Genomic DNA, 12,553 nt, shown 5'->3' on the forward strand with positions numbered 1-12,553 from the left:
AAAGAAACAGAGAAAGATAGAGATAGAGAAAGGAGGGAGGAAGAAGGAGAGGGAAAGAAAAAGAAAGATAGAGGAAGAAACAAAGAGGGAGAGAGAGAGAGAGAGAGAGAGACAGAGACAGAGAGACAGAGACAGACAGAGACAGAGAAAGAGACAGAGACAGAGAAACCAAAAGAGACAGGCATGCCCAGGAGGAGAAAAGAATCTGGAGGAGAAATTCAGAGTAATAGAGAAAGAAACAGAGAAAGATAAAGATAGAGAAAGGAGGGAGGAAGAAGGAGAGGGAAAGAAAAAGAAAGAGAGGAAGAGGAAAGGACAAAGGAAAAGACAGAAAGCGACAAAGAGGGACGGACAAACAGAGGAAGAAAGAGAGAGAGAGAGAGAGAGAGAGAGAGAGAGAGAGAGAGAGAGAGAGAGAGAATGACAGAAGCAGAAAGGGGGAGGGAGAGAAAGAGACAGAGATAAGAGACAGAGATAGAGAGTGACAGAGACAGACATGGAATCTTGGGAGTTAGGAAAAATATGAGAACACCCACATCAACCAATATCCAAATAAGAATTCCATCTCCACGGCACCCCTGCCAAATAGCATAGATTCCTCGTGTGAAGATCTCCAGTGAGTAGTCAACCACTCCCTCCCACGGGAACTCGTTTCATTTTGGGATGGCTCTAAATGTTAGCAAGTTTTTCCTGACATCAAGTTTAAATTCAGTCTTCAGTTTCTACTCATGATTCCTAGTTCTGCCCTCTGTGGTCAAGCAGAACAAAGCTAATCTCACTTCCACTTAGAAAGCAATACAGACAGTAAGACATAAAGTCACTTAAACAGAGAATAAAACAGACAGAGGTGGCAAGGGAGCCCTCCTCTGTCTTTTTCAGTGTGAATTTATGCTCAGCCCTTATGGAAACATGACTAAGAACTAAACACTCACCATAGGTAAGGGGAAGAGAATAAGTATTGGTAAAGCACCTACTATAAGCCAGAAACTGTACAAAGTGCTTTACAAATACCATCTCATTATCTCATACTTCTAGCAAGAGACAATCTCTAGCCTGTCTCTAGCTTGGCTAGAGAAGAAAAAAGGAGGAGGCAATAGTCATTTCCCTCTGTCTCCCAAACAGATTTGTTGCTTGCCCAAATCCTTCTGTCTTATGTAAAGAGCTTGAGACCCTGACTCTCTCCATCCCAGAAAAACTCTGGCCAAGGGCAGACCAATGTACCGTACCTACTTACATCTGAGAAATGTACAACCCCTCACCTCCTTCAAAGCTTCTAGAGATCCTTGGGACTCTCCCTTAACTCAGTCTTCATCACATCTTTAGGAAATTGAGGCAGCTGCCCCAGGAAGTATCTATGTCAAAGTGGACGGTAGAAAGACAAGGTGACAGCTCCAGCTCTATAGGCTTATGGAGAGAGAACCCTTTGCCCACGGAGCTGCTTCCAGACACAAGTGTTCTTGGAGATCCTCAGGAGAAAACAGATTTCTGCAGGAGTTCCAGAGTTTTGTGGATGTCATAATGCCAGTAACTCAAGACAAGATTTAAGAGATTAAAGCTTAAGGTCAGAGGTCTTATTCATTTCTCCTTCCTCGGTAGAACTTAAATCAAGATCTTGGATAAAATAGATTTTCAATAACTGGTTTTTTTTTTTTTATTGGAAAGACTTCCTTTCCCAAAGAACAAAACTTTTAGAATCTTTCCCTCTTTTCTAGTGAACTGCGGCATTTGAGCTATCTCAGACTTGGCCTATAAGTACCTGTAGAAATTCAACGCTTGGATAGGGACCAAATTTAGCTGACTACCCAAGTCTGCTCCTGAGAAGCTGATCTTAGAAGGATGCAAATTCCAAGACTCACTCCTTATGGACAGTATCTTATTCTGGTCACTGCTTCATTTTCCTGAAAGTTCCCTGGCCCAAAACCAATGAGGAATAGAACTTGAATAAAAAAATAAAAGCTTAACACAATCTTCTTTTCACAATTCCATCTGAATGCAAATCCCACCCAGGGAGCTTCTCTTTGAGTCCCTAAAACTTGGTTCTCCAGCATCTCACCTGAAACAAGGGAGCAAGCAGACTAGTTTGTTCCCCTTAACTAAGTGATTAAGTAATAACTAATACTGCCAAATCTCCATTATCCCAAGACTGATGATACACTGTGGTCCCACGTGGCTATCCCTCCATGCTCAGAATGCACCCCCTCATGCTAGACTAGCTCAGCTCGCTAGTGCCACCTCCTGCATAAACCCTCCTTTTGCCACTCATCCCCAGTGACTGGTGGTCTCAACTACAAGTTAGGAGAGTTCTGATCCTGACTGCAGTGCTTTAAAAAGGAGACCTTATGCTTCCCATTCTTCTGTCCTTGCTGCCAAGTCAGATTTAAGTATTCCAAGAACCCTCCTCAAAACCCTCAACAACAGTGACATTCATCTAATAATTCCCCATTTATAAAGCTGAAAAGACTTGATCTCAAATTTGCCCTGGTGCTCTACAATGCCCACCAAGTACAACTAGTTCTGTCCTCAAAGACCGAGCAGAATAAGTCTCTTTCCCACGAAAACTCTTCAAGTCATTGTTACCGACTACAGCAGAGTTGGCTCTCTTGCCACAGTCAAGTAAGAACACTGGGTTTGGAGACAAAAGGTGGGTTTGAGTGATTTGTGCTACTTAGTGTTTGGCAAATGACTTCAACTCTTTGAGTTCTCATTTCCTCATCTGTAAATGAGAGAGAAGGGCTGAGTTACCTCTGAGGCTTCTTCCAGTTCTGTATTCTATGGTTTTGCAATCCTGTTATCTAAAGGATTTGACCTTTGTAATATAGTGAATTATTGTCCACTTCTCACAGAGAAAAAAACTGAGTCTCCGCAGTCACTCGCCTAAAGTCAAACTGATTAGAGCAAGAAGAATCAGGAATCCAACATGGGTCACAGCTTCTACACTTTAGAACTTTCAGAGATCCTAGATCACTGGACTAATGTGTTGTAATAGCCAGTACAGTGGGTATAGGGATAAAAAGGCTTTCAGTGAGTTTTTTTTTTTTTTTTTTTTTTGCTCAGTCCATACATTTTACAACATCCCCATCAAGTACTCATCTGGTCTGGACTTGAGAATCTCCACGGAGGGGGAAATCACTCCTTTCTAAACCACTTCTGCCACCAGGCAGCTCTAAAAAGAAGGTTTCTTTTATATCAAAGGGAAATCTACCTGTGAAACATATACCCACTGCTCTTGGCTCTGCCCTCAAAGGTCAAATAGAAAAAGTCTATTCTTGCTTTCATCTGAGAGCTCTTAACATAATTGAATATGGCCACCCTGCTAACACGTAATATTCTTTCTCTGCTAGTAGAAAAGATGCCTCTGGAGGATGTGGACTGTTTGATTTTTATATTTGTCTCTTCATGATGACTTGAACATAGTCAGCACTTAATAAAGGACTGAAATAGAATTAGTAAAATTCTTTACTTCTTGTTTTCTCTTCTCTTTCTGTTTTAACGAGTTGTGCCTCTACTTCACAGCATTTCCATGGAGGCTCAATCCAATCTAGCCTAGCCCCTGAACAAGGAAGAAGATGGAAAGTCTTTTCTAAAATCTTATTTGGAGACTATCTGTATGTTTTTTCCCTGAGTTGAAGCCCATTAAAAATAAGTACTTTAAAAGAGTTGACTGCACGCCACGTTTTCCAAACTCATTTCTTAACAGAACTCCCATTCCACTGCCCAATAACAACTTTAACCACCATCGAATTGTTCACTATCCAATGGTGGTAAGAATTTGCACCATAAGTGTATGGTATAGACAAGAGTTATATAGGAACATGTATGTTTTAGAATAAAAACCAGTCCATGCTAGCAGCTGCTGCATCAATGAGCAGGACACAGATGCTTAGTGAGGAAAATAATACTTTAATCCTCCAATTATCATACCAAAATCCTTAACTTATTTCCCCCCGAGTGATAAACACAGAGCAAATCATCTAGAAGAAATTAACATATTTTCCCCCATTTTCTTCAACTCTTTTCCCAAACAGTGAATCCTCAAAACAGTGGAAATGGACCATCAAAAACTGACCCTACACACCAAATAGGAGCATTAGGAGAGGAATTGCCTAGGGCAAACCAGGCTTGAGCAAATAAGGGATAAGAGCTGATCAAACCCAAGTCAAACCACAGCAAGACGGAGAGCAAGGCTGTGTGTGTGTGTGTGTGTGTGTGTGTGTGTCCATGTGCATGCATGTGTGTAAAACCATTTTAAGGAGAAAGACTGAATGTAAAGTGTTTCTCATTAGGGTATTTATCTGCAGATCAGTTTCCCTTCATTTCTGGCCCTGTGCTCTCAAATGTACATAATATAGAACATGAAACAGGAAACCATCATTAGGCATTTGAAAGCTGCTGCGACTTATTACAGGGTCCATAAATGACTTCTTTCCTTTTCTGCTTGTGTCTTTACTTTCTCTTCGTTAAGACTGTGAACAAGACCTTTTTTATTAACTCCAGGGTATCATCTCCAAAGAGGACCTCCCAGACTCTGGCCCTCTGCTCATTTATATAGAGCAGGAGAAGCTGGGCTCTGCTGTCCCTGGCACTTCTGAGCCGCTGCTGTCTGGATTTGCAAAGACACTCAGAAAGCTCAGCATGAGGAAGAGAGAAAACTACCACCCTAGGAGTGGTAGGTGCCTCCTGCTCCCATCAAGGACCTTCACTGCTCAGGGGACTTGTGCCAGATTTAGGAGAAGCCAGAGTTCCCAGGACTGGTGAGGGGTTTAGCTCTCTGATATGCTATTGGCTGGATGATGGACATCTGATCATTTTCAGCACCCTAATGATGGAGAGCCATGAAAACTGTCAGCAGCCATGGGGTAGGTTTGATCTAGAAGGTACATGACTATTTAATGGAGGAATTTGGCCAACACAAAATTCATAAGCTAAGAGTGCTAACAAGGGATGTCATGGCGCTCAGAGAGCCTGTATTGTCCTCTCAGTCCAAGGAAAATTAAAATACTCTGGAAAATAGTTGGAGGAGGGAACTTTCACAAAGAAATAGCTTGATCCAGGGAGGAGCACATGGGGGCACACCAGCTGTGCTGTGTGAAACCCTGAGTTTCCCTTCCTCTGTCTGGGACTCAGTTTGAGACTGAACATGAGGGTTGAATTATCAATAGCCTTGGAAGTCTCTCTTCCAGCTTTAGCAATTCTAAGTTCTACCATCTTTCAGTTCTAACAATTTGTCCTTTGCAATCCTCATTCCCAACTTGAAAATTCTAAGTCTCCTTCCAGCTCGAACAGTCTTTAAAAAGGTCCTTCCCAATTCCTAATGTTCTATATTTCAAGATTCCCTTCCAGGCAGCTTTGACAGTCTATTTCAGGTCTCTTCTAACTTTTAACTTTCCATGTTCTACAGTCTTCCTAACTCTGGCAGTCTAGGCCCTCCTAACTCTTTTATGTTCCTCACAATTCTCATATTTTATGACTCCAAGTTACAATTGCAAAACTCCAAATTCACCATAAACATAACTACAGAGCATTACCGTGTAATGACATGTGTAATGCCCAAGATAAAGATTTCAAGTTTATTCACTTTGTGGGTTTTTTGTTAAGCAAACAAAACAAAAAGGGAAACGCAGGATACCTAGCAGAAAACCTTCCCCACATCTGTCATCCAAAACCCCATCAAGAGCTCGTTTCCTATTTCTTTCCCATTAGAATAAAGCATGTCACAGCTGTCTGTGTAGAGTAGACTGCATACAAAATAGTAATTTATGAAATAAAATACAGTCATTTGATTTAGCAAGAGTTATTTCCAATCAAGACCTTAACCCACACCATCAGAACTCCAATGTTTATTTAAGAACAAGGACTGATACGACCGATTCCTGCCGAAGTACCAACCGCACGCAGGGCTGGATTTCAGACCACACTATTTACTGATGCTTCGACTTTGATTTCAGAAACCACAGAGGTTCAGAAGGCTGAGACAGAGATTGGACAAAACCGGGAGGCAAAGCCTTAGAGAGTCTGGTGCCTTTGCATAAAAGCTAGGGTCTTATTCATTTCTGAGTTACAAGTGTCCACACCCTCAACCCATCCGGGGCAAATGGCTTAACCAAATTTTGTCTAACTCAGGCCACCCACTCTTCCAACTGGACCCGACTGCCTTTTCGAAGGATCAAGAATATGAATGACATGAAAGTGGGATACCTAGCCAAGTGGCCCTCCTAAAATCAAAGGATAGAAATGAGTGTCAGCCCTCTGGATATGCTCTGGATCTCAACCTCATCATCTGTAAAATGAGAGGATGGGAAGATACAACTTCCAAGACCTCAACTCTAAATGTCTGAGTCTATGATCTCAGAGCCTGGTGCTCACTTACAAAATCAGCTCTTTCTTATCTCCAGTGTAGTCAAAGAATAAGAGTGTTCTGGTTAATTCAGAGCAGAAAAGTACCAGGAACCATACAGAAGGAACCCTATTAACTCAAGGAAAGCATTCAAACATAACCAAGCTCACTTGCCAATTACGGTGCCTTAGAAGTGATAATGTTTATTAAGGAGTTCAGAAGATTCTCTGAGAATGTCTAAAGTCATTTTCCCAATGACTGCCCAAAAAGTTCTACAGAAAAGTCTCGAGCTATGCAAGCTTTCTACTTATTGAATTCTGGATAAATGAGATAACTGCTGTGAGACAACACAACATAGTTCAAAAAAATCACTGAACTCGCACTGAATGGGGCTTGGATTCAAACCCTATCCCTGCTAACCACCCACTTGGTCTTGGACAAGCCACTTGTTGGTCTTTTCATCGGTAAAATATTGGGGTTGGAATGGACCCCCAAGCTCTGATACTCATGACTCAAGGGCAGGCCAGAATTCATTATAAGCAGGGGTCTGGATATCCCCAAAGGTTCTGACCTTTGGAAGGCTCTTCCTCACTGCCCATTCAATATCACAGATCTCTGATTCTGCTGCCAGATCTTCTGTGCCCACCTTCCTGCTGGTCAGGTGCCAAGGGTTTGGTTTCAGAACATGCAGAACCCTCCCAAGGTTCTCAGGGTCAGGAATTGTCCCTGCTCTTGAGGTAGCCGACAGGAAGTCCCAGCAGTGCAGCCTACTGGCATATTGATGAGTAGAACATGAGACACGGGGGGCTCTTTTTTGTTGCCCCCCCGTCTTTGGATGGAGTTCTCTGGTGATATCCTATGCAGAGGAACTCACGGAGTAGCCAGTGAGAGTTGGCTGATGTTTAGGAGGCTCTTTGGTGGCTGAGACTATAGCAAAGGCTGCTTCCATTTACTTTCAAGTATAATTATAAGTTCCCAAGTTATGCAAAGATCTGGGGCAGTAGCTCCATCAGATTAAAGAAAGATACAGTTTCCCCCAGAGTTGTTTCCTATCTGCAGCCAGCTACACCTTTAAAAACCCATGTGAGGCCATCTGACTCACAATATCTGAGGACAAGGTCACTGGATATGAGCTCAGCCATTTCAAACATATACACATCAGACATTCTCACCCCAAGGATTTTCAAGGCTACGAACTTTCTATTTCAATTCTCCCCCAACGCTGTGGTTTCTTGGGCTCACTTCCAAGCTTTTTGCTATTTCTGCATCCAGAGACGCTGATGTACCAGCAGTGCCCTAGGAGTCAAGGACCTGCATCAAACTTCCGCTCGCCTCTCCTCGGTTCCTTCCTAAAAAAGCACTACCCGAATCACTCTGGAAGTGAGGCATTTCACTATTGGTAGGAAACAAAGCTGACCCATTGTTTGGGGATAAACAAATTTTGGTTCATAAATATAAAGAAATAGTGCACACACAAAAATGATGAACATGCAGAATGCAAAGCATGACTTTTTCTACTAACTGATGCAAAGCTAAATGAGCAGAATCGAGAAAACAATATATACAGTGACAAAAAGGTAAAGTACAAAGAAGAAAACTAAACTGAACACTATAATCACAGTGAAAAGTCTCAGCCCCAAAGCAAAAATGAGATGCAGAGGCTGTGGATTATGGGAGTCAAACATCAAATGTGCTGTCAGTCTAAGATGACATGTTGCTTAACTCTGCTGAGTAACTTGTTTTTGCTATTCTTTGCTATTAGTAATAAGTCTAGGTATAGGAGTGAATATATGTAAATATTATTTGAAATTAAAGATGACATAAAAATAAAAAAACTATGAATAATTTTTTAAAGTGAGGTAGCCCATGTATTAGTATGGCAAGAAAATATGGGCCCATTCCATCATCATCCCTTAGAGCTTGCCACCTTCCATTTCCTGGGCTTCTCCATCCCAGACACACAGGTAGTTTGCAGGTAGGCAGAAGGGGCACCTAGATGGTGCAATAGAGAGAGCACAAGCCCTGAAGTCAGGAGGACCTGAATTCAAATACATCCTCAGATACTTCACTTACCCCCAACTGCCTCACCCCTCTCACTCCCCCCAAAAATGATTTGCCCTATTACAGGCATGTTGTATTCAGTGATGCACATTGACAATCTTGGATTTTCAGAAGGCTTTCCAGCATCTCAGGTAAGGATTCCCAAGAGGAACCTACCTGTTGGTGTTATACTCTAATCCTCCGACTTCTTTGCTAGCCTGCAAAAGATCCAGAATTCCTGCTGAACTCCCACTCTCCTTCTTTACTTTGGAATTGCGGCCTGGCTTGGCTTCCGTATCAATATGGAGAGAATCCTCATCTGATGAATCATCACTCTGTTGAGACAAGGCAAAAACCACAGGTGATACAAAGTGAACCAAAGATCCACAGTACTCAACAGCAGCCATCTGCTAGGAGATTGATTTTTATTACAGGAGGACCCTTGTTTTCCCCTTTGGGAGAAAAAATGGCCAGGTAAAGAAACTTGAGCTCTTACAGTTTGAAGTGAGCTCTGAAAATAATGTATTTATGGCCAGAGTCAAAGCTTGATGCCTGAGCCCACTCGTGTACCTGTGTGAACCAGGTTAGATGTGGGCTCAGAAGGCATACTGCCCCAGGAAGGTCCCCTCTCCTTGCATCCAGCTTTGAGAACGGACCACTGCCCTCCAGACACAAAGCCAAGAAGCCTTTTCTTTCTTTCTCAGGACTCTTACCCAGGTTAAAACGGAGGCTATTTGGATCAGTACTATCAGAAGGAGAAAGAAGGGAGGAAGACTCAATATCCTTAAAGTGAAAGGGCAGAACTACTTTTACACGTGAAGGGTTCATGGAACTAAGAGATTTAGTCTAACTCTAAATTCTGGAAGACTTTGTACATTAACAGCTCTTTGCACTCTGCCCTGTTGGTAACAATGGCCGGCACAAGCTACCACAGAGATTAACTGGCTGCCCACCCAGAAAGCCTTGCTTTCATTCCCATTCCAAAGCAGAACTGACTGGAGACTAGGGAGCAGTCACCTGATCCAATAATGCAGCAAAAGAGCACCAGGAATCTGGAAGAAAACAGTCCATACATGGCCAGTAAAAATGGAAGGGCACAGTGGGCAGAGAAAGCAGTTTGTCCTTTAGGATGGTGGCAAATGACATCATTCTCTTTGGAACGGATCAGCTACAGATAAAGTTCAATAGGTGACATAATGTTCAATAAATATTCCATATGGAACAATGACTGTTGGTTGTAGTTGTTGCTACAGAGAACAAAGATTAATAGCTAGCATTTACATAATTGCTAGCATGTATACAGCACATCAAGGCTTGGAAAACACTTTGTAAACATTATAAACATTTTTGCTTTATTTCGCGTCCCTAACAACCCTAGGATGTAAGTGCTACTATTATCCTCATTTTTAACAAGAGCAAACTGAAGCAGACAGCAGTGAAGTGACCTGCCCAGGAGCTACCAAGTGACTAAGAGGATATGAATTTAGGTTTTCCTGTGCCTAGGTCCGGCACTCTATCTAGTGCACTACCACCCAGATGCCTAAATTAGACAGACAGGGCACATGCGTCAAACCAATGGTTCTGGTAGAAAATAGAAGCAATGTACCCCCAAGAAATCGTTAATTACATCCACAATGTATAATTCCTCTCATGTGTGGACCCTCTTTCTATGAATGAATGCAGACTTAGATTCTTCCCTGACTTAGTAGGTGGTCTTCAATGGCACAGAGACTAAAAGAATTCACCACTTTGTACCTGGACATCATATTATATAGAGTTCAATGGCTTGCCCATAAAGGAAAGCCATTCCTGTTTGTTAGGACCCAACAAAGCTAAGACTTTACTAGTATCAATATTATCATCATTGTCACCATCAATATCATCACAACTAGCAATGATTTGGTACTTTATGATTTACAGATGCTTTATATATGTTAACTCATTTTATCTTCATAACAGCCCTGTGAGGAAGGTGCTATTATCATCCCAATTTTACAGACGAGAAAACTGGAGGTTGAGAGGGGTTACTTGATTTTCAGGTCACACTGAAAGTCTAAGAATGGATTTAAACTCAAGTTCTCCTGATTGTAAATCCAGGGTTACATCTACTACATCATCTAGCATGGCTTTTGAGAATTCAAGGTCACCTCCACACCAGAATGAGTGATGGAAGAAGAACCTGAATTACATAAATAAGAACATAGAGCAAAAGAGATATACAAGAGTCCCAAGAAGGGAGGGATTATTTCCAGCAGAGCAGATCAGGGAAAAAGCTTCCTGGAAGAGAGAAGGCAACTAAGATGACATTGTGAGTTGTGGAGGGATATTTAACACTGATCATAATCTCTACCTAAAGACATATTTGTGTATTTGTGAAGTTACAGCTTCAGCAAACTAAGGCCTCATTTAAGATTGGGGTTAAAAATCAAGCAATACTGTTTTTGAGGTTGTTCCTTAACCATAGAATGTATCTTTATACTCTCCCAAACCCCCATAACCTGCTGTCTTCCTAAAGACATAAGGGAGGTTTGAAGAAGTAGTATAGATAAAGCCTGAAAAAAAATGCACAGGACAAATAGATTTAATATAGCACTATAACAGTTCTTTCTAGGAAAACAGTCCATCACTAGTGTTCTGGTTTCACGGCAAAATGTCACGATATTTTTCATTATTCAGTTCATGACCTTAGCTGGAACACAAGACACATCAATGAACCGTGTCACTGAACAGATAACACACATTTGATGAAGTACAAACTCACCTTGTATAATACTGATTCAACCTTTGGCTTCTTCACGGGTGTGTGCTGGATGGTTTCCTTCTTATCTGATAAAACTAAAAGAAAAAATGAAATTGCAATGATAGGATTTTCTTGAAGAAAAAGCTTATCTTTCACACATCTGGATAATGGTATGCACTTCTTGACTATGTCTACAAAACAAGTCCAGCACATGCTGCTTGTTGAAAATGTTTCCTCATGCTCGCTTGAGGAATTCTTCAACTAAGGAGTCTAAGGTTAATGCCATAACTGAACACAAAAGGAAATATAACTTACAGGATAAATCTCTTTTTGTTGTGTTTTTCTTTCTTCTAATTGGAAATTCATCAATTTTGAGTTCTCCATCATCAGACACATATTCATATTCATCCCGAATGGGCTTGGTTTTGTCTTCCTTGAAGTTCTGTAAGGACCCAAATACCCCGGGACTCGTCTGGGTTTTAATGCCCTTGGAGCTATTGCAACAAAAAATAAAAATCATCAGTCAGGTTCATGCATTCACACAATTCTTTCTTTTTAAAACTAGAATTGTTGACTTCCATGAGACTCTTCCTTACTTTGAAGCAAGTAACCATACTGCTAACTAAAAAGGACTTCTTAAACTTTTTTCTTTCATGACCCCTTTTTTGCCCAAGAAATTTTTATGCAACCCCAGATATACAGGTACATAAAATAGATTTATAAATGAAATATTTACTGATAATAAATCATAAAGACATTTTAAAACTATTCTTTAGTATATGCATAATTTTACCATTTATTAAAAATGAAAGCAAATTTGCATACTGAAAACATGGATGTTTGTTTATTTTTACATGATGAATTACATATTGGCAGAATATTTGAAACCTTTTACTGTTGCCAAATATTTTGTGACCCTCCAAATTCAGTTACACGATTCCATATGGAGTTGTGACCCATAGCTTAAAAAGTTTTGCTCTTAAGGACTTCAAATCCTCAAGAGGAGAAGGATTGCATCGAGCTTAGACTAACTATTGAGGCCAAAGTCAGAAGACCTGACTTTTAATCCTATATTTAATTCTGGAGACTTATTAGCTATGTGATCCTGAGCAAGGTTTTTAGCTTCTGATGGTCTCAGTTTTCTCATCTCTAAAAACACACAGTAATAATCCTGACCTCACAGAATTGTTATGAAAATCAATTGAAATAATGTAGATCAAGCTTTTCACATACTGTAAAGCATTAAGTCAATGTGCGTTATTATTAGTCCCAAATAATTTAGCACGATCTGAAAGAACCCTTGGGATTTTTCACATCCCCCACTTATGAGGCTCACAGTAAGGCTTCCTTTTCAGTCTTCCCAAATCTTCTCTATATCCCTCCTCCTCAATATATCTATATCTATATCTATCTATATATTATGGACATGTTCTCAATGA

General features: G+C 40.9%; 1 protein-coding gene across 2 annotated transcripts in view; it reads right to left on the reverse strand.

The window, feature by feature from the left end:
* The window catches only part of PHF2 (PHD finger protein 2), a 190,624-nt gene that overhangs the window by 17,531 nt on the left and 160,540 nt on the right, over positions 1–12,553 (reverse strand). For both annotated transcript variants that reach the window (XR_004232575.1, XM_031956790.1), the window contains exons 15-17: positions 11,430–11,608; positions 11,136–11,209; positions 8,552–8,709 (exon numbers count right to left, since the gene is read on the reverse strand). Coding sequence is in view for 1 of the 2 variants with exons in the window: in XM_031956790.1 (XP_031812650.1) it covers positions 8,552–8,709; positions 11,136–11,209; positions 11,430–11,608 (411 nt within the window). In the remaining variant the exon portion in view is untranslated. The remainder of the gene's footprint in view (positions 1–8,551; positions 8,710–11,135; positions 11,210–11,429; positions 11,609–12,553) is intronic.

The sequence above is a fragment of the Sarcophilus harrisii genome, chromosome 1 (assembly GCF_902635505.1).
Source record: "Sarcophilus harrisii chromosome 1, mSarHar1.11, whole genome shotgun sequence".
Taxonomy (NCBI): Eukaryota; Metazoa; Chordata; class Mammalia; order Dasyuromorphia; family Dasyuridae; genus Sarcophilus; species Sarcophilus harrisii.